Below are 26,730 nucleotides of genomic sequence, written 5' to 3'. Positions count from 1 at the left end.
CAGTGCCCAGGCCCTGAATTCAAGCCTCACAACCAACAAAAATAAAATAATTTCAGTAGGTTGCCACATCTCATATCAGTTTGCATGATCCAGGAGCTACTACTACCATAAGTATGTCTGAGTTTCAGCTATTCGGGAAATGACTTGGCCCTACCTGCTCTGGTAGAGGTAAAACAAACAAATGGATAGGATCACCATGCTGTGTGCCTGATTGGAGCTTATGTGATGGCCATGATAGGTTTTCTTCTACAGCCTTCCAGGCCACACCTACAAGGGTGGTTTCCTGCTTCCCACCTTATACTTACACCAAAAATAGGTCTCACCTGACTATACCTTAGTCTAGACCTTTCTCATGAATGCTTCTGTTATTGCCATTCCATTATTTTAAAAAATCCTAATTTGGGGCTGGGAATATGGCCTAGTGGCAAGAGTGCTTGCCTTCTATACATGAAGCCCTAGGTTCGATTCCTCAGCGCCACATATATAGAAAATGGCCAGAGTGGCGCTGTGGCTCAAGTGGTAGAGTGCTAGCCTTGAGCAAAAAAGAAACCAGGGACAGTGCTCAGGCCCAAGCCCCAGGACTGACAAAAAAAAAATAAATAAAATCCTGATTTTCCAGATGCAAGTATGTCACCAATTTGATTCTACACAAGATGTTTGTATGAACTTCCATATACTTTGTCTTGAGCTATGGTGTAACTCAGTGTGGAAGGCTCAACTAGCATGCATAAAGCCCTCGGTTGAGTTCCCAGCAGCATAATGGACAAAAAAAGCATGAGGCAATAGCTATTCCACCAGTACCAGGAACTCAGGCAAATGGTTCCTCCATGGTGTGTGATGCTGTCAGCGGAAATGTGGTTGTAAGAACCACAGAGTCTGCAGACAAGAACTGGAGCTAAGACAATCTGCACCTGAGTCTGTACAGAGCTGAACCCTGTCACTCCTTCCCTGGCCTGGCTGTGCTGAGGGGGCTGCCTGACCCAGGATCCCTGAGGAACACAGACTTCATAGCCTACTCTCGTGTCCAGACAGCTGACCATAGAGAAGCTGAGCTCCCCAAGTCAACACAGAGTCTCTAGAAGAACCTCCTGGCTGAGAGAGTTGTGGGTGTCCTGAGACCCAAGGTGATTGAATGACATGCAGAACCTTTGAGGCCAAAGCATTTGAACTACCTGGAAACCTGCAGGCCTCTGATGGCAACAAACTGGTGAGTACTCATGCTCTATTTTCTGTTTAACTTTGCAAGGAGAGGGAGGACAATTCCCTCTGATATTGGGGTGGCCTATTATTTAAAGTTCCAGGTTCCCAGAGAACAGTGGTTATATAAGCTATAAGAGGTAGTTTCTGAACTAGGCACCAGTGGCTCACATCTATAATCCTAGCTACTCAGGAGGCTGAGATCTGAGGATTGTGGTTCAAAGCCAGGCCAGGCAGCAAAGTCCATGAAACATCTCCAGTTAAGCACCAGAAAAGGGGAAGTGGCACTATGGCTCAAAGTGGTAGAGCACTAGCCTTGAGCAAAAACACTTAGAGACAGTACCCAGGCTCTGAGTTCAAGCCCTATAACTGACAGACACAAAAAAGTAGCTTCTGGAATCCCAGAGGAACCAAAACTATCTCCCCCACACTCTTAACTGCCTCCTGAAGACTTGTAGCCATCCCTCCAGTGTGTCTTCACACCTGTCTGGTCCTTTCTTGGCTCTACACTGCTGTGTGATTATTGGCCCCTCTGTGTCACTGTCATTCTAGGTCACTGAATGGTAGGGCTATAAGTTATCCTCCCCAAAGACACTGTCAGCTGTAGGATCTGCAGTTCCTCTCAGAAGGGTGAGGTTCCCAGCTGAAAAGCAGAGGAGGCTGAGATAGTAGCTAAGTGGGACCCTGTCATAAGTTCCTAGCTAAAAAAAAAAAAAAAAGGGAGGGAGAAAGGGAGGGAGGGAGGGAAGGAAAGAAAGGAAGGAAAGGAGGGTGGGAGGGAGGGAGGGGCGGGCCTTCACTAGCTACAGAAAGCACCTTCGGCAGCACAGAAGCCCAGCAGAGATGATAGTCCAGCCTCTACCTCATCTGCTTCCTGAGCACCAGGCCTCCTGTCACAGAACAGAGCCTCAGTCCTTGCATCCAAATGAGAAGCATAAAAGCAATCAAAACAGCCTGGGCAGTGTGTACTGACTCTGGCCAGCTTTCCCTGCACCACTGGCCCAGGGTCCTACACAACCACTCACGTGTAGGTAGTTGCTTAGCTATGTGTGTTTAATGGTTTAGTTCTCTCCTGTAATGTTGAGACCAGCACCTCCTTTTTCTAAGCCTTCTGCCACTGGATGGTCCTCATTTTGCACAGGGACTCCTTTCTGACCCTAACCAGACCAAGATGCCAGTGCAGGGCAACTCCCATAAGGCCAGAATGAGTGTCCATCCTGCAGTGCCACCTACAGGGAAGAAACATCTTGGTTTATTGCAGTTGATGGCTGTGGCCTAGCTGAAAGAGGGGGAAGGGTTAGGAACCTGTCATTCTAACATTCACCAGTGCACCAAGCTGCTACTTTTCTCCCCTCACCTTGTAGTGTCTGTGCCATCCCTGCTGCACAAGTGAAACTCAGCAGGCTCACACTCTGGCCTGACACCATGTAGCTACAACCCAGTAGGTCTGAGTTCATCACCCATGCAACCCAAGGCAGGTGGATGGCCTAGCTCTTAGGTTGTGCCTCATTCCCAAGAGGCAAGGCTAGGCCAAAGACAGCAGGACAGGGTCCTCCCATGAAGAGCAATGTGAGCACTCGGGGCAGCAGCACCACCTCACACACCAACACTGCAGAATCCCCAGAGTCTGCACAGTAAGTGGCTGTTGGAGGCATTTTCCTGGATCTTCCCACTAGGCCCCATGTAGAAGAGCTCTGTACTATGAGTACTGAGTGTCCATGCAGAGGCAGCCTCAGACAGGGGTTCATATCCACCCATGATGTGATGTGAAGGCAGTGAGGGGAGAGGAGAATTTCCACTCCTCAGGGGGGACTGGCCCAGGAGGCCTTGGACACCCCATGGTACTGATGGACACCAGCTATATCCAGGTTGTGTGCAGCTCTCACACAATTCCCAGAGCTCCTGCACCCTAATCCTGAGCCATAAGCAGGTGCTTGCTACAAAGCACAGCCAAATGAAACAGCTTTGTTTTCAGCTGGGGAAAAAATGAGACCATCTGAAAAGAAATAGAGAGCTCAGCCCCAACTCCAACACTTACATATGGTAAACCTGAGGATTTAATTGTAAGGATAAGACTCCTGTACCAAGAGCTTTCATCTGCAGCTTTAACATGCAGATGCCCTTTGTAGGGGCTTCACTTAGTGCTAAGGAAAGCCCACAGACCCATCTACTGGGGAGGTTGAGGAGGGAGAAGCACTTGAGCCTGGAGTTCATCTCAAAGCCTGAAGAGATGAGTACAAGAAAAAAGGGAGCAAATGAGAAAAGAGCTTGAAAATCAGTGAGGATAAGAGGAATGAAATGTGGGTTAGGACAGCTTTTTCAGACCTGATATTGGAGTCCTTATCTCTATTTTTCAGGTGAGGAACAGAGGCACCAAGAAGGGAGTGAACCACATCCTGTCCCCCAAAGCCTTGTAAGTCACCATGGTGTCAAGACAACTTCATCTTCCCTGGGACACCAGCAACAGAGTGTCAGTGTCACCTCTGCACATTGTGATGCCAGGCCCCAGCCTCAGCTTCCCTTTGCCCTCCTCTGCCTCAGCCATGACGCTTGGCATATTTAAAAGGGCCACAGCTGGGCACTGGAGGCTCATGACTGTAATCCTAGCCACTCAGGAGGATGAGATCTGAGAATCAAGGTTCAAAGCCAGCCTGGGCAGGAAAATCCACTCCAATTAGGTATCAAAAAAAAAGCTGGAAGTGAACCTGTGGCTCATATGGTAGAGCACTAACCTTGAGTAAGAAAGCTCAAGGTGGCATTCAGACAGACCCAAAGTGGAGGAAAAGCAGGACAGCCATGGGAGAGGGCAAAAGCCCAGAGAGGGCTGAAACAAGGCTGCAGCATAGGAAAGACAGTGTCAAGAGTTGGAAGGTGGCCTGGGGCTTGGTCCAGACAGGAGGAGGGGTCAATCCCTGTCACTTTGTCTCCATGGCAGCATCTCAATCAGATATGTCTCTGCCGTGCTTTCAGAGTCTGCTGAGAATGATGGGAAGTCTGCCCAGCAAAGGAAAACCCCTGCCAAACCCAAGCTTGCATCCTTCTGTCCGAGGCCAGAGACCTGTACCCTTGCAAGCAGGTAGGCCTCATGGGTCCAGGCAGCTACGCTCTTCCTTGGCCCACTTCACTGCCTCTGAGCCTTCAAACCAGCATCCTTGTCACAGCAGTAGGCACCAGCGAGTCCCTACTGCATACCAAGCCTCTCCCAGTGAGCCAGACAAGGGGGATCTGTGCTCCCATGGGGTTTGTGTTAGCAATGAACACATTTAACAAGCAAAAGGGAAAATAGGAGGGCCAACTGTATGACTCAGTGGTAGAATCTAGCCTTCTACAAGGCCCTGGTTTGATTGTCAACATCAATAAAATGAACAAATGAATGAGTGCCAGGGATGGTTCACATATCTATAATCACAACCTTCTAGAAGCTGAGTAGATGGGGTAAATTTGATCAAAGTACATTATATACATGTTGTAAACAAAAGGGCTGGGAATATGGCCTAGTGGCAAGAGGGCTTGTCTCGTATACATGAAGCCCTGGGTTCGATTTCCCCAGCACCACATATATAGAAAAACAGCCAGAAGTGGTGCTGTAGCTCAAGTGGTAGAGTGCTAGCCTTGAGCAAAAAAGAAGCCAGGGACAGTGCTCAGGCCCTGAGTCCAAGGCCCAGGACTGGCAAAAAATAAATAAATAAACATAAAAAAGAAGGCCTGTGGTTTCTCAGGAAGATAATTAATTCTGGCAAAATGATTATTATTAGCATCAATTGGTTGTACAAGGGGGTTCATATTGACTTGTTCATTTATTCATTCATTCATTCGTTCATTTATTTGTTTATAGTGCCAGTGTCCTGGGGCTTGAATTCAAGGTCTAGGTACTGTCCCTGAGCTTCTTTTGCTCAAGGATAGCACTCTACCATTTAATCCACAGGTCCACTTCCAGCTTTTTCTGAGCAGTTTATTAGAGGTAAGAGTCTCATGGACTTTCCTGCCTGGGCTGGTTTTGAGCCACGATCCTCAGATCTCAGCCTTCTGAGTTGCTAGGATTATAGGTGTGAGCTACCAGCACCTGACTCCCGGCAATTTTTTAAAGGAGTCTTTATCTTCTAATAAGATTTGAGATTTCGGGGCTGGGGATATGGCCTAGTGGCAAGAGCGCTTGCCTCGTATACTTGAAGCCCTGGGTTCGATTCCCCAGCACCACATAGACAGAAAATGGCCAGAAGTGGCACTGTGACTCAAGTGGCAGAGTGTTGAAGCCAGGGACAGTGCTCACGCCCTGAGTCTAAGGCCCAGGACTGGCAAAAAAATAAATAAATAAAATAAAATAATGCATCCTGGTGAGGTTGGGAGGGAAAAACTGGAAGAGAGTGAGGGAAAGATGACACTGTCCAAAAAGAACGCACCTGACCCATGTAACTGTAACCCCTCTGTACACCACCTTTATAATAACAACAAAAATATATTTAAAAAAAAAGATTTGAGATTTCTGAGAAAGAAATCTATGGTTAATATCATCTAAAAACATATTCACAGCAACATCTAGACAGTTGTTTGTTGTGTGGAAACCACACAGCCTCTACCTGGTTTCCTCTGAACCTAACTACTCTATGTATCCTCAGACTACTGTGACTCATGTCCTGGGTGGTGACTAGAGGCATACCAGGAAAGCCCTTCCAGTCTCTCAGGTTCTGCCCTGTCCTAGCTGCAATGCACATCCCTCCACAACCATTCATCCATCCACCTTGCCTCCTCCTGAAGCCTGTGAAGGCTCTGCCATGTGCAGGGCCATGCGACCAGACCTGAGGACACAGCAGTGGACAAGTTGAGCCCAGAGACAGTAACTAAAGAAATGACCACTGACCACTGTGTTAGATTAGGTGAGCATGTGTGAAGGACTCTGAGGGTGTGCAAATGGATGAGCTGGGGCTGCCTCCCGATGAAGTGAAGGGAAATGAGTGAACCCCCCCAAGCTAGGTGAGGACTGTGGAAGGAGACTTGCCCCTGTAGAGGTGCAAGGCCACAGCTTCCAGAAGGAGATGGAATCCTTCTAGACCACTTCATCCCACCCTCATTGAAGAGTAACCTCTACAAGGCTTGCCCAGGTCACTTGGCATCAGGCATTTCTCTGCACCTGGCCAACCAGCCTTGAGTGCCCTGTGCTCTGAGGAGCACCTGCCCCGGGGCCTCCCTGTGTGCCTAGAGGATGCAAAGGAATGGGCTCATTTCAGAATCAGCCTCGGGCTGGGAATATGGCCTAGTGGCAATAGTGCTTGCCTCCTATACATGAAGGCCTAGGTTCAATTTCTCAGCCAGAAGTGGCAGTGGCTCAAGTGGCTAAGTGCTAGCCTTGAGCAAAAAGAAGCCAGTGACAGCTTAAGCCCTGTGTTCAAGCCCCAGGACTGGGGGGGAAAACAAACAAACAAACAATCAGCCTCACTTTTCCACAGCAGAGACCCTCAGCTCCGTATTACTTCAGCAGCCCCTGGGTCTTCATCTGTCTATCCGCCTCTCTTGCTCCACTCTGATGAGCCCAGTTCCATCTAGAGGGATCCCAGGGTCCTCTTGGCTCCTTCAGGAGCTCCCAGGAGACAGATGAACCTTGTGTTGACATTGCCTGTTTCACATAGCTTAATGCACCCCTATGCTAAGGGTCTCTCTCAGGAATTCTTACTGAGAAAGGCTGAGGGAGAATGAAAAGGAGGCTGGAGGCAGTTGAAGTAGCTCCCAGCAGCCACCACAGACAGCATTTTCAGGCCCAGAAGGCCCTACAGGCAGGAGGGAGAACTTGTTAGACTGAGTGGGCTGATGTAGGAGGAGAGAAGGGGAAGAGATGAGTCCTATGCTCAGAGAGTTACTTGTCACCTGATGCCTATCTTTGAAACTGATGTCATAGCCAGCATGCCCTGGCATGGCTGGGGGCTCAGTCTCCCCCTGGCTCTGGGACCCAGGCTAGTGGTCCTGTGATCCTCCACAGAAGCAGACCCCCTCCAGGGAGATGCTGCAGGTGCTCAGCCCTATCCCTCCCACCTGTGCCTGTGAGATGCGATGCTAGGGCATGGCACTGTCAGGGTCTTGAGACCTCATTGCACAGTGGGGATGCCTAGAAATGACTCCTTGGTGCCACGGTGAGGACTAAGAGGCTGCATTGTGACCCCAGATGAGGTGAAGGCCTGGACTGTGGTTGTGTCACACACACATACCAGTGGGCACTTCCTTTGGACCAGGACTGTTACAGGGGCCTAGCGTGTTACCAAACATTTAGGGGCAGCACAGGCCTCTACTTGCTGCCTTGGACAGAGCCCCTGGGAAAACCATTCTGCACCCATGCAAAGTGCACTAGAGTTACAATATTGCCATCTGTAGTCTCTCAGCTCTTCCAGGTATGTGCAGCCAGGGCTAGAGGTGAAGGGCATGATGGGAAGGGAAAGTCATCCTCAGCCTGCAGGGCCCTGCTGTCCTCTCTATTGGTAGCACATGTGTGTGTTAGTGCTACTCCACACCCATCCCAGGGCCCGACTGACTGGGAAACCCAAGCCCAGGGCAAGCCTTTCTTGAGTTCCTTTCCAGCCTCCAGAGCCACCGTACCCATTATTCATTTACCAGTGCCTCCCAGAAGCTGAGCTCAAGCCTACACTTGACAGCAACGTAGAGATGAAAGTTTCTTTCTTTCTTTTGCAATGCTGGGGTTTGAACCCAGGGACTTGTACACCCAAGCAAAGCAGTGCCTCTGAGCCATACCCTCAGCCCCAGGCTACAGCAAAATCTCTTCATCAGATTCCCTGTGAAAAAATGGTACATAAATAGTCATGGCCAGGAGCCCCACTCCTCTTGTCACGTGAGCTTGAGGCCTCTCCAGGGACCACAAGGGCTCACTATCATCCTAAGCCCTGCAGGGCATGTTGGGAGAGCTTCTGAGTCCAGGGCCACTTCCCCACTTGGCACCATGGGAGGGTATGAAGGGCCCTCACATCTTGAGGGAAGGCTGGCCAAAAGGATGATTGTCTCTGTCTCTCCATCTAGAGAGGACCAAGGCCACAGCAGTGGCCCTGGGCAGTTTCCCGGCAGGTGAGCAGGCTGAGCTGTCTCTGAGACTAGGGGAGCCCCTGACAATCATCTCTGAGTAAGTCCACGGGCGCGGGCACCCGGGGAAGCAGCAATGGGAAACCACTCACATGTGATCATAACCCTATTATGGGTTTCAGGTGAAGAGTGTAGAGAATAAAATTTATCACTTGAAACACACTTCAGTTCCAGCTTTTTGCTGGTTAACTGGAGGTAAGAGTCACTCAGATTTGTCTGCCAAGGCTGGCTTTGAACCAAGATTCTCAGATCTTGGCCTCCTGAGTAGCTAGGATTGTAAGTATGAGCCATTGGAGCCCAGTAGTTTGGTGCTTGTGAAGGAGGTGCCCTGTGCGTTCTCTCTCCAGGAACGGAGACTGGTGGACAGTGCTGTCAGAAGTCTCAGGCAAAGAGTACAATGTTCCCAGCGTGCATGTGGCCAGACTCTCCCAGGGGTGAGTGCACATTCCAGGCACTGTCACAGACTTTCCTGCTGTTTCTTTCCACCAGTGCTTTCCTTTGTGCCCAACCCAGGGTGCTGGGCAAAGCTAGGGAACAAAAAGCAGACAAGTCGGGTGCTGATGGCTCATGTCTATAATCCTAGCTGTTCAGGAGGCTGTGATCTGAGGATTGGGGTTTGAAAGCAGCCAGAGCAGGAAATGCCGTGAGATTCTTGTCTCCATTTAACCACCAAATCAAACAAAAAAAAAAGCCAGAAGTAGAGTTGTGACTCAAGTAGTAGAATGCTAACCTTAAGCACAAAGGCTCAGGGACAGCACCCTGAGGAATGACTTCTCCAGGAAAACAAAACAAAAAAACCTGAACTGACTGTATGGGGCTGTCCCCTGAGGCTCTGAGGACAAAGCCGGAGGAGATCATGGTACAGCAAATGTGGGGCCTAGAGAAGAAGAGGTGGCAGGATTCTTGTTAAGATCCCCCAGGGGCAGAAGGGGTCTAGTAAACTTTTACCCACCCCCAGCCTGATCCCAGGCTGACCTGTGTCCCTGTCCCTTGCTCCTCTAGGTGGCTATATAAGGGTCTGAGCCGGGAAAAAGCTGAGGAACTGCTGTTGTTGCCTGGGAACCCCGGAGGGGCCTTCCTTATCCGGGAGAGCCAGACCAGGAAAGGTGGGTATGCTTGGCCCCCATCCTCTGCCCAAGTCAGAAAGGAGCCTGCAGAGAATACACTGACCCTCCTCTTGCTAGCCAGGTTTTCCTGAGCCCAGCCTGGCCCGGCCTGGGGGAGATGGAGTCGGGTAAGGAGGGAAGGGAGGCACCAACTGGCCATCACTGCAGGCTTCATGGAGGGAGGACAGTGGGTTGGGACTTGAATTCTGTCCAAGTGCACCTGTCTGCCAGGTGCACTGGTGCTGGAGTTGGCCAGTGGCCTGCACCACAGCGCAGGAGCTCAGGAGAAGCCAAGTGAGGCCATAGTCCAGAGCCTGGGATGCTGGCCAAGGAGCTCGTGATTGCTCCCTGCGGCAGAGGGAGCTGTCACTCAGCAAAGAGCTGCTTGGACTCTGGGTGTTTGGGGCCCACAAAAGGCTGCAGTACAGTGAATCTCTTGTGTTCTCTGGAAGACAGATGGCAGGGCAGGGAAAGGGCCGTTTCGGGGGGACAATGAAAATTAGACCCTGCTCTGAAAAAAGTCTCACAGTAATAGAGGACTTTCCAGGTTCTACCTTGTCTAATTGGCCTTTCCCAATAGCTTTTGAACATGGCACTTTTCACCATGAAGTACCTAGTAATAATAGTCTCTCCATATCTACTCTTCGTTGTTGCTGCTGCTGCTAGTGGTGGGCTTGAACTCAGGGCCTGGGCACTATCCTTGAGCTCTTTTGCTCAAGGCTAGCATTCTACCACTTAGAACCACAGCTCTACTTCCTGTTTTTTTTTGGTGGTTAATTGGAGATAAGTCTCACAGACTTTACCGTCAGGGATGGTTTTGAACTGAGATCCTCAGATCTCAGCCTCCTGAGTAACTAGGATTACAGGCATAAACTTGCATATCTGTTCTTTCAAGAAATTCTTCCTGAGTTCCTATCACAGGACCAAAGGCCTTCTGTGTAACCATGTATCCAGTGGGCACACTGCTTGCTCTCAGGGAGCTCTGGGGTTCCTGGAAGCCAATGTTCATGCCATACAGTATGGGAAACAGCTCTATTTGACATCTGCACTAATAACAAGGCCTGTTGTCCAAATGCCAAGCAAAGGACAACTTGGGGTAGGGATGGGAGGCTGCATGATCCTTGTCTTGGCGTCATCCTCTCTGACTCCCATGATAGCCCTTCAATAGAGCAACACCCTGCACTTCTGAAAGTGGGAGGGACCAGCCTGTAGCAGGTTCTGGGCTTAGACAACACTTTGCCAACTGGGAATTTATCTGCTCAGCAATGATTCCTTCCTCCATAACACACACATGATCCTGATGTATGGTAAAATGTTCATCTCACTGTCAGCACCCAAGAAAGACCTCAGGGGGCAGTAATACAAGTGACAGCCTTGGGAGAGAACACCCAGGAGTGAGAGCAGGTCTCTTGTGCCCACTCTAAGTTACCTGACTGTGATGGCCTACTATGGTCCTTAGTTATCTACCTCAGTCTTCTTCTATGTCCTTATCCAGCATGTCTTCATCTCTCTTCCGATCCTTGGATTCATCACATCCCAGGCCCTCCTGCTAATTTCCAGACAACTGTACCACCCCCACCTTCACACCCACCCACAGGCAGGCCCCAGCATAGCAGCTGCAAACAGGAAACCACTGTGGCAGTGCTCACTGGAACAGGGCCCCTCTGAAGACACAGGGTGCAGGGAGAAACCACCGGAAATGCTCTGTGCTCAGCTGCCCCCCCCCCCCGCCCCACTCCTTTTCTGGGCTGGTTTAGTTCTAAGAGTCTAGTGACCACCATGGGTGCCCCTCTGCTCCTTCACAATAAGGCATACACACAAGGGGGAACTGGTGGAGTGACACTGGGGAAAGTGGACAGGAATACCTAAAATCTTTAGGACCCATAAGGACCCACATGATTGCTAGATTAAGATCCCCATAACCGCCACCAGAAGAAGGTAAGAAGGTAGCATTCATCATCCTCCAGGAAAGGCAGTCTTTGTCTTCTCAGCAGATTCTTAGCGACTTCTGTGGGTAGATATTCCTGTGTCAGAGAAGATGAAGAGCTAGGCACACAGGAAGACTGTTAGGGACAGCCAAAGTTGCTTCCCTACCATCCCTAGCTACCTAATCCTAGCCAGAAAGCTGAGCCTGTGTGCACCATAGCACTCTGCTTTCTCCAGGTGTCTGGTTTCAGAAAAGCCTTCTGTACCCATGACTGGCAGGGATAGCAGGTGCTGGATGTGGGTTTGCTCTGAGTAGTGCAATGATGTCTTTAGGAATCTATTCTGCTGAACCGGTGGCACATGCCTCTGGCTCTAGCTGATATAAGAGGATTATGAACTTGAGGCCACCCTGGGCTATAAGACCCTGTCACAAAGAAATCCAAACACCATTTGTGCTTATAGACAACAGTAAGAATGCAAATGGTGACAAGGGCTCCTAAAGAGTATGTATAGGACCAGATGCCAGTGGCTCATGCCTATATTCCTAGCTATTCAGGATACTGAGATCTGAAGATTGGGGTTCAAAGCCAGCCCAGGCAGGAAAGCCTATAAGATGCTTATCTCCATTACATTACCAAAAAAAAAATCCAGAAGTGGAGTTGTGAAGCTCAGGGACAGCGCCTAGGCTCTGAATTCAAGGGCCAGGACCGGGGGGCTGGGGGGGGGGGGGAAGAGCCAGGCACACACCTGGGCCGGGTGGCTCACACTTGTAATCCTAGCTACTCAGGAGGAGGCTGAGAGCTGAGGATTGTGGTTCAAAGCCAGCCCAGGCTGAAAAATCCATAAGACTCCAATAAACCACTCAGAAAGCCAGAAGTGGTATTGTCGTTCAACTGGTAGAACTCTAGCCTTGAGCTGAAGAGTTCAGGGACAGCGCCCAGGCCCAGAGTTCCAGCCCTATGGCCTACAAAAAAAAAAAAAAAAAAAAAAAAAAAGGACTGGAAATGTGGCTTAGTTGTAGAGTGCTTGCCTAGCATGCATGAAGCCCTGGGTTCAAGTCCTCAGTATCCCCATAAACAGAAAAAGCCAGAAGTAGCACTGTAGTTCAAGTGGTAGAGTGCTAGTCTTGAGCAAAAACCTCAGGGACAGTGCCTAGGCCCTGAATTCAAACCCCAGGACTGGCAACAAAATAAATAAATAAAATAAAAAGAAGTAGTACTTATAGAGATCTGGGTCGGGGTTCAACTGATAGATTGCTCACTTAACAAGCCCAAGGCTCTGAGTTCAAATACCATTATCAGTACATAAGTAAGGTTTTTGCTTTGTTTTGCTTAAAACAAACAAAAAAGCCAGTGGCTTACACCTATAATACTAGCTACTTGGGACATTGAGATCTGAGGATGCAGTTCAAAGCCAACTGAGGCAGGAAAGTCTATGAGACTCTTAGCTCCAATTAACCAGCAAAAAGCTGGATCTGGAGACATGGCTTAAGTAGTAGAGCTTGGGGCTGGGGATATAGCCTAGCGACAAGAGTGCCTGCCTCGGATACATGAGGCCCTAGGTTCGATTCCCCAGCACCACATATACAGAAAACGGCCAGAAGCGGCGCTGTGGCTCAAGTGGCAGAGTGCTAGCCTTGAGCGGGAAGAAGCCAGGGACAGTGCTCAGGCCCTGAGTCCAAGGCCCAGGACTGGCAAAAAAAAAAAAAAAACAACAGTAGTAGAGCTTGAAAAGCTGAGTAAGAGGACAGGGTCCTGAGTTCAAGCTCTAATATTGGTGCATGTGTTCACAAACACACACACACACACGACTTAGAAATAGCAAAGTACACTATAATCACTCAAAGTTAGCTTTACATCATGACAGTATATAGATGACTATTTTACTCCGCATCCTCTTTCCATTTGGCTTAAAAGACAAATCAGATTTATATACAGCTTGATGGCAGAGCATGTGTCAGGCTTTGGGTTCCATCCCTGATACACCACATACAAAATGAAATGATTCTACTTTGCCTTTACAAAGTATTCTCATATACAGCCTCAGTTGCTGAAGACTGCACCTGGAAACCACATACCAGCCTTCCTCTTGACTGGGCACTTTTTCTTCTAGATGGTTCTTTTTGATTTTCTAAAACATGTTTTTTTTTCTTTTTGTTAGACCTATCAAACTGTGGAAATTTTACCTTAGGGACTTGGATGTGATTTATGAATGTATGTCTAGCATGCATGAAATCCTGCATTCAATTTTGAGAAATTATGAAGTTCATTTAGAAAACTAAGAAAATCAGGAAAAACTCTGTCACATGCTTTTGTCTTTAATGCATCTGGTTAAGTTGAAGATGGATAAGGAGTTTGAGATACCTGCCCTTGTGGACCAGCTTGAGCAACTGTTCTACTGCAAGCCCTTTAAAGTCCCCGTGCACTTTCCTCCTAACCACCACAACAATTGGCATGCAACATATGTTAGTCTTGGCTGTTTTTTGTTTGTTCGTTTTGTCAGTCATGGGGCATGAACTCTGGGCCTGGGTGCTGTCCTTGAGCTCTTTAGCTCAAGGCTAGCGTCCTACCACTTGAACCACAGCACCACTTGTGGCTTTTTCTGTGTAGTGGTGCTGAGGAATCAAACCCAGGGTTTCATGTATGTGAGGCAAGCACTCTACCACTAGACCATATTCCCAACCTACCCAGCTGTTTTTGACCTTAAATAAAATCATGCTGAATGTGTGTTCTATTTCTGCTCATTTTAAAGACATGTTTATATGGGTAGTGGTTATTAATTTTTGCTATTATAGAGTACTATATTCTATAATCCATCACTTTTTTTTCTTTTTTTTGCCAGTCCTGGGGCTTGGACTCAAGGCCTGAGCACTGTCCCTGGCTTCTTTTTGCTCAAGGCTAGCACTCTGCCACTTGAGCCACAGCACCACTTCTGGCCGTTTTCTATATATGTGGTGCTGGGGAATTGAACCCAGGGCTTCATGTATACGAGGCAAGCACTCTTGCCACTAGGCCATATCCCTGCACCCATCACTTCTTTTTTGAGTGTATGAGGACCTGGGAGTGGAAGCCAGAGCCTTGCACACCATATGCATGTGTAGCCTCTTATTCTACTGAACACAAAGGGGCTGTGTGTGTGAAGAATGTTGCTGTGAACATTACTTTTTTTATTTTGCCCATTCTGGGGCTTTGAGCCACAGCACCATTTGCAACTTTTTCTGGGTAGTTTATTGGACTTAAGAGTCTCACATACTTTCCTGCCTGGACTGGCTTCAAACCTCAATCCTCAGATCTCAGGCTCCTGAGTAACTAGGATTGCAGGCATGAGCTACCCACATCTGGTACTGTTAACATTCTTGTGACTCTAAGGTAGCATTTCAACTCACTCATGCTAAACTAAATTTACGAAGTACCTTGCAGCCCCTTCTTCCACCAGCCGGCAAGAGCTCCCTCTTGCCCTCTATCTGCTTGGCACATTTTCACATTCTAACATGGTGTCACTTAGATGTTAGGGGAGGAGCCAGTTTCATGCTCACGCTGTGTGGATGAGCTGAGGGCTTGGTGTGGTGACCTGTTTTCCTCCCAGTGCCCTATCATGAACATGCCACAAGCCAATCTTTGTCTTGCCCTGCCCCCTACATCTCTGATCCTTTTTTCCTCCAACTTGATTGGGACGTGGGGAGGCGGGGGGGGGGGGGGGGAGGAGAGAGAGTCCTAGCAGGCCTCCAAACATCCCTGGACCTCTTTTTCCTTAGGCTGTTACTCCCTGTCAGTCCGACTTAGCCGCCCTGCCTCGTGGGACCAGATCAGACACTATAGGATCCAGCATCTTGACAATGGCTGGCTGTATATCTCACCGAGCCTCACTTTCCCCTCGCTCCAGGCCCTGGTGGACCATTACTCAGGTATGATTTTCTTTTGCTTCCATGGAAAACTGGAAGGGGTCTAAGGGTGTACCATTGTGCTCTTCACCTGCTGACGTACTATGCAGACAGACTGAAAAGGAGCCTCCTTTATCCCCATGCTGTCCCTGGGCTGAGACCCAGGCAGACACCCTGGGCTCCTCGTTCCATGCTGCCAGAAACCTCTGGTCATGTGAGCACAGCCATTGCAGCACTCACTGTGCTGGGGCTGCCCTAGCAGTAGGCAGTTTTGCACTCAGGATCTCAGCTGAGCTGGTGCCTGTCCTGTAATCAAGGCACAGGGTCAGGGTCAGAGGGGAAAACCCCTCTTGAGAAATGGGAGCCGAAGTTTCTGCCAGACAAGGCTCTGCAAAAATACTGAGAATTCCTTGGCTTTCTTTTCTTCCTCACTTTCTAATCAGAAACCAGGACCCCAAATTCAATCCACTGAGCACAGGTGGTTTGCACCTCTAGAATAGCTGCTTGGGGCAGAGATTGGGTGGACTGTGGTTTAAGGCCAACTCAGGCAGAAAAGTTCATGAGGACACCCTTCCTTCCCACTTCTCAACTGCGCTGGGCAAAGTTGTGCACACCCTTCACATCATAGCTGTGACAAAGCCAGAAACAGGCAGATTGTAATCCAGGTATATACTCAGGCAAGAAGAGAGACCCTACCTCAAAAAACAAAACAAAAAACAACTGGAAGCATGGTTCAGATATAGAGGGACTGCATAGCAAAAGAGTCAAGAGTTCAAATCCCAATACTGCCAAAAAATAAAACAAAGTTCATAGCGAGCCAGGCACTGGTGGCTCACGCCTACAGTCCTACTCAGGAGGCTGAGATCTGAGAATTGCAGTTTGAAGCCAGCATAGGCAGGAAAGTCTGTGAGACTATCTCTAATTAAATCACAGAAAAAGCCAGATGTGGTGCTGTGGCTCAAGTGGTAGAATGTTAGCCTTGAGCAAAAGCTCAGGGACAGTGACCAGGCCCAGAGTTTAAGACTCAAGACTGGGGGTGGGTGAGGGGGAAGAGTTCATAATGAACTAGGTCTCCCAACACAGCTCCAATAACCTGACTGTTCTCAGCCTCCATGAGAACTGCCTGGTACTCACACTCTTGTTGGGAAGACACAGGGCTCATGTCAGCAATGGCAAGAGTCCAACTCTCTTCCCAGAGCTAGCAGATGGTATCTGCTGCCTCCTCAAGGAGCCCTGTGTCCTGCAGAAGTCTGGCCTACTCCCTGGCAAGGACACGCCCCAACCCATGGCTGTGCAGAGGACAATGCTCAACTGGAAAGAGTTGGACAGGTAAGGAAAGGCCTGGAGACATGAAGGTAGAGCTGAATTGAACCAAATGGGCCTCTGGCACTCAGGGACGCCTGGAAGCGCTCAGAGCCCAGTGCAGGGCCTGGAGCTGTGAATTCAGTGGAGTCACACACAGACCCCCAGGAGCCAGGGTGGGAGGAAAGCTGGGGAATGGGCGCAGAGTACTAAGAGGTCAAAATGGGAATTTGATCTGACAGGGAGAACCTTTGAATTGTCAGCAGGAATGAAGTGTGTGGGGAGCAGAGGAGGGGACCTAACTTCTTCCCTGTCCTTAGCTCCTCCCTGTTCCTGGAAGCTCCTGCATCAGGGGGGGCATCTCTTCTCAGCGAGGGGCTCCGGGAGTCCCTCAGCTCCTACATCAGCCTGTCTGAGGGCATTTCGTTGGATGATAAGGCCAAGAGCAGAGGCCGAAAGAGGGATCAAGGCTGGAGCACCTAGAACCCCAACTCAGATCAACCTGACTGAGCGCCGCAGAGGCAAATGTTGTGCATCGTGTGCGGAGGGCCAAGAAATCACTGACCTTCTCCAAGGCCTTGACCTGCCTGGCCTCTAGTTTTCAAAGCCAGGGCTCCAGAGAATAAATGTCTGGAGTCTGACCTAATCCATTTGCCATTGGGATGTCACCTCAATCCCTGCCTCCCAAATCCCATCCTGCATCCCCATTGCTCAATGCCATACTACATGGTAGAAACCACCTTAGCACCAAGGGAGAAAGATCATTTGCAGAGACTACAAGTCTCAGAGGAGAAAGGCAGTCAGAGCAACTGATGGCTCCCCACAGCAGCCTTCTCTGCCAGCCTCAGCTCTCAGACTGCATCTCACTGTGGCTTATCCTTCAGAGCAGGCCAAGCTCTCCCAACCACCCTAGTTTTGCCATCTTGTGGCCAAATACAAAATGACAACTTTTTTTTTTTTTTTTGCCAGTCCTGGGCCTTGGACTCAGGGCCTGAGCACTGTCCCTGGCTTCTTCCCGCTCAAGGCTAGCACTCTGCCACTTGAGCCACAGCGCCGCTTCTGGCCGTTTTCTGTATATGTGGTGCTGGGGAATCGAACCTAGGGCCTCGCGTATCCGAGGCAGGCACTCTTGCCACTAGGCTATATCCCCAGCCCCCAAAATGACAACTTTTGAGCCTAACACACGGTGAGCCATTACCTCTCTTCGTGCTCTGCAAGGCTGTCAGAAGGTAGCAAGCCCTTTTCATACAATGTCAAGACCAAAGCCAAGAGCCTACACCAACCTCAGCCCAATTTCCCTCCTGCCCACAAGAGAAAGGCCTGGCTGCAGCTGCTGAGGAGGAAGGGAAGAAGGGGGTGGGGGAACCACCCTAAGGTGTCTACAGGTTATGAGGCCACAGCAGAGTGAGAAGGGCTTTACCAGGCATGGTCAACAGGGTTGCAGTTAGACTTGTTTATTCAAGCATCTGGAAACATTCTACATGGAAGCTGTTACTAGACGCTGCTTGCACTGTACTACAACCTGCAAATACTGCCATCTGTTTTCAGAAGACTTGAAATGCCACTGATAAGTTTAAAAACTGTACACTTGTTGGAGAACCAAGGAAGATAATTTAATGATTCATCCGGATCCAGAGGTGTGTCAAATTAAAGAACAGCTCCACTCTGAAAATGGCTGGTACATGATGGTATCCAAGAAGAAATGGTTGGTGATGGACAAATCCAGGAATGCTTCCCCAAAGGCAGATGGTTCTTTAAAAAGTTTCGGGTCACAACCCTTGCAGAAAACACTGAGGCCCAACACACTGACTCTCGGTCCAGGAAATACAGGTCTTCCAGGTTCCATGTGGCAAAGGTGCCCCAACCATCATGTTTCTGTGCTCGATTTATGAAGGTCCTTTGGACTAGACAGGGAGCAGCAGTTGGGCGCTGTCCACTATCAGTCATAGTGGATAGCAGTGTAAAAGATGATCCAAATGACCTAGAGGGGAGACAGGCAATGTGCACAGGTCATGGATGAAAATGTTAGATAAGAAATATACACAGAGCACTCCCCAGGAGCGAGCATTTCATCTACCCATCTACCCAAAGGCCTGTGGTGACTCACTGAAATCAGGCTGTCCCTGACAGAGCTCAGGCTTGCTGGCCTTTGCTTCTGAATGGCGCTTGACTACTCCCTCCCTCATGGGTCAGGGTACAGACGAGGAACTCAAACAAGGAAAGCTGCATGGCTAGCAGGACAGACATGAAGATACAACCACCACCACACTGAACCAGCTCCTGATCAGACTGCCCACTGCAATCTCTCAGACCTTCCTTTAAATCAGATGCTCTGGGGCCACATTGCCAAGATTTCCTTGTCTGGACCAGGGTCAGGACACAGGAAGATGTATAACCTAAAAACCAACTTTGAAATGTGAACTCACAGTCCATTAAAGTACACTCTTTTTTCAAAGTGTACAATCCAGAAGATTTTAGTAGGTTCACTAAAGTTCTACAAATATCTCCACTAGAAATATCCCTCTGAGCCAAAAGCCCATTCCCACGATTAGTAATTGCTCTCCTTCCTTCCTCCACACTCAGCCACCAAATCACATTACAGACATTTCACATAAATGGAATTGTATGGTCTTTTGTGTCTGAATGCTTCCACTTAACATGTTTTCAAGGCTCACCCATGTTGTGACATGTAACAAACTAATATTTTAAAGAAATTCTCAGTACATTCTACTGTATGGACACATATGACACTTTATCCATTCATCAGGTGATGGACATTTGTGTGGCTGGCACGTTTTAGCTATTATGCATAATATTAGAGATACGTTTTAAAATTTTTCCCCCAGTTTCTAATGTGTCACCAGGATGAGAATCAGTGGTGGAGATTGTACTGTATCTCATACCATGTTTTTTGGACAATCTGGCTCAAGACAGGCCATGCCCTCCAGCTTCAAGAGCCTCTTGAAAAATAGCACCCAAGCCCAGAGTGTAAATCAGTGGGATTGCTTGAGTGACTGACATCTCACAGCAGAACCTATTAAACTGCCAGCTGCACATACCATGAACAAGGCAAAAGAAGTCATAAACCCTTCTTTCGTGAGCTCCCATGTGCCGCCATACTCTTCCTCGTCGATCTGTAGGTAGTTGCTGAAATAAAGGTACAGGACTCCAGCATTGATCAAGCAGAATCTGGACCAAGGAAGAACAGGCACCAAACACAAACCTTAAGCGTCAAAAACTCAGCTCCCACCAGCACTTGTTCATCTGTTCAAACAACCAAGGTGTACCATAGCTCCTTATCCCATATACTCCCTATACTCCCCAGTGAGGCAGGGGTGACCTGGAGAGAGATGCTCCAGACTCAGGAAGATGGATTCAATGCCACTGTTATGAGACCCCATGTTAGGTGCTTGCCATAGGTCTCAGCTCTTCCATTTGTAAGATGGGGAGGTTAAAGAGCATGAGGGGAGAGGCCAATCATATACAAAAACACCCAGGTCCCCAATACAGCCATGCATCCAGCTGAGTTATGAGATTTAGTGAATGAGCAGCTCTTAGTCAACCAGCAAAAGCAAGATAAAAGAACTTAAAAGTAGGGGCTGGTAGACTGCTGGCCTAGCATGCACAGGGTTCCGGATTCCACCCTCAGTGCCACATACACACAAAGTACACACAAGTCCCTCCAGTTCCCTGAAGTAGGTAGGGCAGAATGGGTGCTGAGCTACCCAAGCTAGTCCTCTGCTGGCCATGGGCCTCTACAGCTCTGGCTAAGGGGGGGAGGGGTCACAGGACACATTATGTTATTCTGCTCCTTTATAGTCTAGCTGAGCAAGCCATAGTGCATGTGGCTGCACAAATGTGCAGGGGAGCACATTTCTAAACACCTACTGCGTGTCTCTGCTCGCATTGCACAAGTGTGGCATCCTTGCCCTGGCCCACCACCTATTAGGAAGTCAAGGTCAGCACCTTAAGGGGCATTAAAACCAGCAGGTGGAGACAGCACAGGAAGGTCTCTGACCTCCATAGAGTAACTAGCTGTTGCAGGAATTGAAATGTGGTGAGCGGAAATGCTACCCTGATCTCCTCTTGCTTTTTTGTTTTTTTGGCTGTCCTGGGGCTTGAACTGAGGGCCTGGGCTCTGTCCCTGAGCCTCTGTGCTCAAGGCTAGCACTCTACCACTTGAGTCACAGCATCACTTCCAGCTTTTTTTCTGTGTATGTGGTACTGAGGAATCAAACCCAGGATTTCATGCATGTTAGGCAAGCACACTACCACTAAGCCACATTCCCAACCCTCTCCTGTCTTGTTTTCATGAAGTCATCAAGACTTTCTTGTGATCTTGCCACATGCTGTGTCTAATCTAATACAGAACCATATGCCTTAGGCCACATTCCTTCTGAAGACGGAGGTGGGCAATATGAACACTAAGGTAGCTCAAGGGTAGACGCATGCTTAGCTCATTCAAGGTCCTTCCCAATAAATGAAGTATGGGCTGGTGTAAGGCAGCTCAGTGGTGTCTGTTGGATGTACCCAAGGGGAGGGTGGTAGGCAGGGTGTGTGCTGGTCAGTAGTAAGTGAACAGTAAGAATGTGGGCACTCTAATGAGGGGACAGAAGGGAGGAGATGGTTTATATCTGTTCTCATGTTTGAGAATGAGAGCAAATACAGCCTGAAGAGGGACAAGGCCCTGGGAGTACAATGGTTCTAACAGAGACAGTGAGTCAGGAAGAACACAAAATACAGTTCTTGGCTTGGCCATATTGAGCCTATCTCTTGCCAGAAATCTTGGGACCCAGCCAATGAGAGGAGGTTCATTTGGAACAGGAGGACTTAGTGGCTCTGGCTGGAGATGAATGGTGGGAGCTGGAAATGACCCTCTTAAGGAAAAGAAAAGGGGCTCCACACGTGGTGGGCAAGCCACATCAAGGCATGCTCACTCCCACATACCCCTCCCCCTCCCATTTTCTCAGCCCCATGTCAACAGTCCTTGTAAAGCTAACCATAGGTTAAGCATTCAGTGAACCATTTACGATGTACCAAACACTGCATTGAACAATCTACTTGCATCATCTCTTCTATTTATCTTTTTGTTTTTTTTTGCCAGTCCTGGGAAGTCCTGGGCCTTGGACTCAGGGACTGAGCACTGTCCCTGGCTTCTTTTTGCTCAAGGCTAGCACTCTGCCACTTGAGCCACAGCACCACTTCTGGCCATTTTCTGTATATGTGATGCTGGGGAATCGAACTGAGGGCCTCATGTGTAAGAGGCAAGCGCTCTTGCCACTAGGCCATATCCCCAGCCCTCCATTTATCTTTCAATCACACTAAGTGCCCCATTTCAGAGGCAAGCTTAACAAAGGCATATGTAGAATTTATATAGCCAGCCTCATGGGGGATCTTCTCAGGCACAGCAGGAAGGAAGGATACCAACTGGTCCTTGCCAATGATTTCCAGATAGGGAAACATCCGAGAAATCCTTTATGATCTTGCCAAGAGAGACAGGTGCAGGGCTCTCAAACTAGCATCATCCCTCTCCTAGTCCAGTGTCTTTGGTTTTTTTTACATTTTTTTTTTTTTTTTTTGGCCAGTCCTGGGCCTTGGACTCAGGGCCCTAGCACTGTCCCTGGCTTCTTCCCGCTCAAGGCTAGCACTCTGCCACCTGAGCCACAGCACCGCTTCTGGCCGTTTTCTGTATATGTGGTGCTGGGGAATCGAACCTAGGGCCTCGTGTATCCAAGGCAGGCATCCTTGCCACTAGGCTATATCCCCAGCCCTTTTTTACATTTCTTTGGCCAGTCCTGGGCCTTGGACTCAGGGCCTGAGCACTGTCCCTGGCTTCTTTTTGCTCAAGGCTAGCACTCTGCCACTTGAGCCACAACGCCACTTCTGGCCGTTTTCTGTATATGCGGTGCTGGGGAATTGAACCCAGGGCCTCATGTATAAGAGGCAAGCACTCTTGCCACTAGGCCATATCCCCAGCCCCAGTCCAGTGTCTTTGGGAAGATGAGAAATATGCTCTTGTCTTCAGCTTGTCTTCCTCCTCTTGTGGCTTCCTTCTGTCTGCCTTGCTCATGTAATCCTAACTATTCAGGAAGCTGAGATCTGAGGATCCCAATTTGAAGCCAGAGGGGCAAGAATGTCCTGAAATTCTTATTTCCAATTACCAAAAAAGCCAGAAGTGCTGCTGTGTATCAAGGGGTTGAGCGCTAGCCTTGAGCAAAAGTAGCTCAGGGGCAATGCCTACGCCCTGAGTTCAAGTCCCAGGACTGGCACCAAAAAGTTTAAAAAAAACAACAAAAACACAACACCAAAACAAGGCCCTCCACTTCCACAACAGCTATCTGAAACCACTTTTGACACATCGTTCTCATTCAACCTTGCGAAAACATGGAAGGCCCAACCTTCTACTCTGGGCTGCTTTTCAAATGTAAGGACCTGAAATGGTTTTTGCCAAACAAAGCCAAGATTCAGCACAGTGCCAGGTACAAGGGAGATGGTTATTAGGTGTGTAAGTTCCTCTAGATCCCCAATTTCCACGGGGAACAAGGCCATAACTGGAGGACCGGCTACCAACAAGGAGCTTCTTACAGGAAATAACTTTAGAGCCAAGAATGGCATCAGCAAGGCACCAGGTCTCTGACCTGAGATGCTCCTGGGTCAGATGAGCTGAGGAGCAACAGTGCTACTGCAGGGCCTCCATCTTTGTGTCAGTCATCACATATACACAGCCCTTTCCACAGCAGAAGAAAACAAACCCAAAACCTGTTTTTTTTTAAGGAAAAGAGCCAAGTGTGGTAATGTACACCGTAAGTGTACTTGAGAGGTAAAGTGGAACTTGAGAGGTAAAGAAAGGAGAATCAAAAACGAAACAAGAAAATGTGAGATAACCAAGACTTACCCTGCTATTCCCAAAAAACCTCGCAATGGCAGAACTCCCCAAATGACACCCAGGACCACAGCAATAATCTGTCGGAACCAGTAGATCACATCTAAAAATTCATCCTGCAGGAGAGAGAGAGCACATGTATTATCTGGAGTGGGTACCACAGGACAGCTATAGGTGGGCAGCAGAAAAACTTCCTGGGACTGTTTCCCCCACCCCTTAAAGCAATGCCAAGAGGGTCTTGAATCCCTTACTTCAACTGGTAGGAGACAATCTATTAAGCAATTTCAGGCTAAGGGCTCTAAATCAAAACTTCAAAGAAATCATTGTTTTTTTTTTTACAACAAATGGGGGAATGTTAGCATTTCCCTAGCCTCAGATCCTCAGCTCCTCCCACTAGACCCCAGACCCACCCATACCTAATGAGCCACTCCTACTCACTACCTAACTACTTCCCCTTTACCCCCAGAGAGAAGCTGCCACCTGGATACAGTGCAGACTCCATGTAGCTCCCTCTCCAGTGGGAACTATGGCCCCACTAATAAACCTCCTTATGGGGAAAAAAAAGAAATCATTGTTTTTTAAGAGGTTGCACAAACAAAATAGTTTTTCATGAAATGGCTGTGATAATTGTGCAACTGGCCACAAATAACTCTTAGAGGACTAAAGAAGAACCAGACAGTCCCTCAGGCAAAAGAGCTTTTTGAAGTATTCAGTACTACTTTCCTGTACACTGAATTTTGACTCTATCACAGAAGAAAAAGGTTAAAAACTGGAGTGGAGACAGGTGCCGCCCAGCACATCTACATTTCACAGGGCACTGAAGAGTTAGGTTTCTGAGGTTTCTTTCACCAGGGAAGGAAGAAATGACACAGCAGATCACAGAGTGCAGGTTTTGCAAGAGCTGGGCAGGGCTGGGGGCCGGACAAGGGCACCTTCAGGAAGTGCTTCCCACCCCACCCCCACCCCGCCGGAACTGGAGGAAGGAAAACCCAACTTGGGCAGTACCTGCAGATCTGGAAGCTTTTCAAACTACCTGGAACGAAGCTTGGGCAGGTCCTTCCAGATCGTGGAGGAGAGGTGTGGGAAGTGGCCACGCTCAGACCCTCAGCATGTGACCGGCAAGAAGACCCTGAAGCCTCAGCCATTTCTCACACACACCTGGTAGCACTCCTTCCTCCTCCTCTCGCACTCACCCCAAAAGGCGGTCTTTGGACTCACCCTAAGGCGCCGGGTCTTCCCGGCTCAACAAGCAAGCGCAGGCGGCTCGGCGTCAGCGCGCCTCGCTTGGTGCTAAGCACGGTAGTGCACCGCGGCCCCCACTCGGGGTCAGCCGGCGAGCCAGGGGGATTATGCCCGGACAGAGAATCCGGCACACGGACAGTATTCGGTCAAGTCCGGCACCGCTCCCGATTTGCCAACTTTCCCAAGATCGTGCCGGGGAGAAACGGGAGTCCAGCTCCCTCCCCCCCCCCCCAAGGATCAAGCACTCGCCCGGACCGCGGGCGTCCACTCTCCTGCCCAGACCTGGCCGCCTTCCCCGGAGGCGAGCCCGGCTGTCAGGCCCGAAACCCCCGCGGCCGCCCGCACCCCCGCGCCTCGCCCCCTCAGGCCACGCACCTTGTCGTCCCAGGCCGCGTCGCTCCGCAGCGCCTTGCTCCACACCGACACGCGGAGGGCCCCGTTGGCCAGCTGTGGCTGAGGCGGCTCCTCCTTCCGCCGCCCGCCGCTCATCCTCCCGTCGCGCCGGCCGGGCCGGGCCGGGCCTGGGGCGCGCGGGCCGAGCCAAAGGGAGTCGGGGTGCGGGGTCGCAGGTCACGTCGCGCGGTGACAGCGACAGGCTCCGCGGCCCGACCCTGCGACGCGCCTCGGGCTCCCTTTCTATCTCAGCCGGGCGGCAGGATCCACTCGCTCCTCGGAGCAGGCACCGCGGAGGGAGGGGGTGGCACCGCGGAGGGAGGGGGTGGCACCGCGCGAGCCGCGTCCGGCGGCCGACGTGCGCGCGCAGCCAATCAGCGGCCACGCCGCGCTCCGAGCGCGCGCCGCGGGGTCGCGGGGCGGAAGTGACGGCACGCTTCCGCCGGCCGCGCCGCACGGCGAGAAGGGAGGAACTAGGCGGGAGGCCGCCGCTGCGCTAGCAGACGCCCCTGAGGCGAAGGCAGGGCTTCCTGTGTGTGTCGGCCGCTCGGCTCCTCGACCTCGTTCCCCAGGAGTCCCAAGGTGCCCCCCAGGATTCACCTCCTACTCTTCGTCCCCTAAACCTTGTTCGCGAAGTGGACTCTACCCAAGGGTGTGTCGGGGCGCGTCTGCATCCCCAGAACTCGGAGGGACGGACGAAGAAAGAGGCTCTGGAGCTCGAGGCCAGCCAGGGCTACACAGCGAGACCTGGTTCAAAATGTAAGCCTCCAGGCGTTGCAGTGCGCGGCGCGCTGTGCAGTAAGTTGAGACAGAACGGCTTCTGGTGTAGCCCACGGGTTTATCCGACGGCGGGATCGGTGCTCTGCTCCCTCCCGGCTCTTCTCAGCTCATGCGGCCTAAGTCTTAAAATTAGCAAGGTCAGAAACGGCATACTGCTCAATATACAATGACAATATGTAGTTCGCTTGAGCGAGCAATAGAATCTCCTAGAGTGCCTCCTTTAGAAAATCTCAGAAGATTCCCCCTTCCCCCACCCCGTACTGGGGTTTGACCTCAGTGCTTCTTCCACTTCAGTCAGCCCCCCAGCCTTTAAGATCATAATGAATCTGTAGATTACTTTATTGAGTGCTGACATGTTGGCAGTATTGTCTTCCAATATGAGATATTTACTTGAGTCGTCTTTATTATCTTTCCTGTTTGTTTTGTCTTAAATGGGGTTACAGTATGTAGCTCAGGAGGCTGGGTTAGAAGTCAAGATCCTCCTGTGTCAATCAGCCTCTTGAGTGCTGGGGTTATAGGTATGTGCCACCTAGTTTTTAGTTTACAAGTCTTGATCAGCTCCTTAGTAGTTTAAATTTTTGATGCTTTTAGAAATGGCAGTTTCCTTAATTCTCATGAGATTGCTCACTGTTCACGTTTAGAAATACAACTTTTTTGTTGATTTTGTATCCTGCAACTTTGTTGAATTTATTACCTGTTTTTTTTTTTGGACTCTGTTATAGTTTTCTGCATACAAGAATCTGTTATCTTTGGACACATAACCTCTACAGGAGAAAAATACAGTAATTATCTTTGTCCCCTCTTTGTATTATATTTTGTGAAGTCTGACTACCCCAAAGGCATAAAGTTGTATTTGGGAATGGGGAAACTAGGCAAGTCCTCAGATCCTGCTGCACAGGCTAATCTCAGCAAGTGAGAGATTAGATAGGGACCTAAAACTTGAA

At 49.6% G+C, this 26,730-nt stretch overlaps 2 protein-coding genes across 3 annotated transcripts; one reads left to right on the top strand and one right to left on the bottom strand.

Annotated features, from left to right (window-relative positions):
* Positions 1-631: 631 nt before the first annotated feature.
* Positions 632-17,434, top strand: Sla2 (Src like adaptor 2). Its single transcript, XM_048349146.1, has 8 exons — positions 632-1,207; positions 4,168-4,273; positions 8,215-8,314; positions 8,622-8,708; positions 9,277-9,380; positions 15,061-15,210; positions 16,383-16,515; positions 16,809-17,434. The coding sequence occupies exons 1-8, from the start codon at positions 1,133-1,135 to the stop codon at positions 16,969-16,971; spliced, it is 918 nt and encodes a 305-aa protein (XP_048205103.1). The 5' UTR covers positions 632-1,132; the 3' UTR covers positions 16,972-17,434.
* A 492-nt stretch (positions 17,435-17,926) lies between these two features.
* Positions 17,927-25,311, bottom strand: Rab5if (RAB5 interacting factor). 2 transcript variants are annotated; one of them, XM_048349154.1, is made up of 4 exons: positions 24,989-25,309; positions 23,384-23,487; positions 19,548-19,677; positions 17,927-18,469 (listed from the first exon to the last, which is right to left on the bottom strand). In XM_048349154.1, exons 1-4 carry the CDS (start codon positions 25,100-25,102, stop codon positions 18,428-18,430), a joined length of 390 nt encoding a protein of 129 aa, XP_048205111.1. In that variant the 5' UTR covers positions 25,103-25,309; the 3' UTR covers positions 17,927-18,427. The 2 variants fall into 2 exon arrangements, with proteins under 2 accessions (XP_048205111.1, XP_048205112.1); XM_048349155.1 differs by lacking the exon at positions 19,548-19,677 and having other exon boundaries at positions 24,989-25,311.
* Positions 25,312-26,730: the final 1,419 nt, after the last annotated feature.

This window comes from Perognathus longimembris, chromosome 6 (assembly GCF_023159225.1).
Source record: "Perognathus longimembris pacificus isolate PPM17 chromosome 6, ASM2315922v1, whole genome shotgun sequence".
Classification (NCBI taxonomy): Eukaryota; Metazoa; Chordata; class Mammalia; order Rodentia; family Heteromyidae; genus Perognathus; species Perognathus longimembris.
The sequence above is the reverse complement of the archived record's forward strand: the minus strand, read 5'-3'. Positions and strand labels throughout refer to the sequence as shown.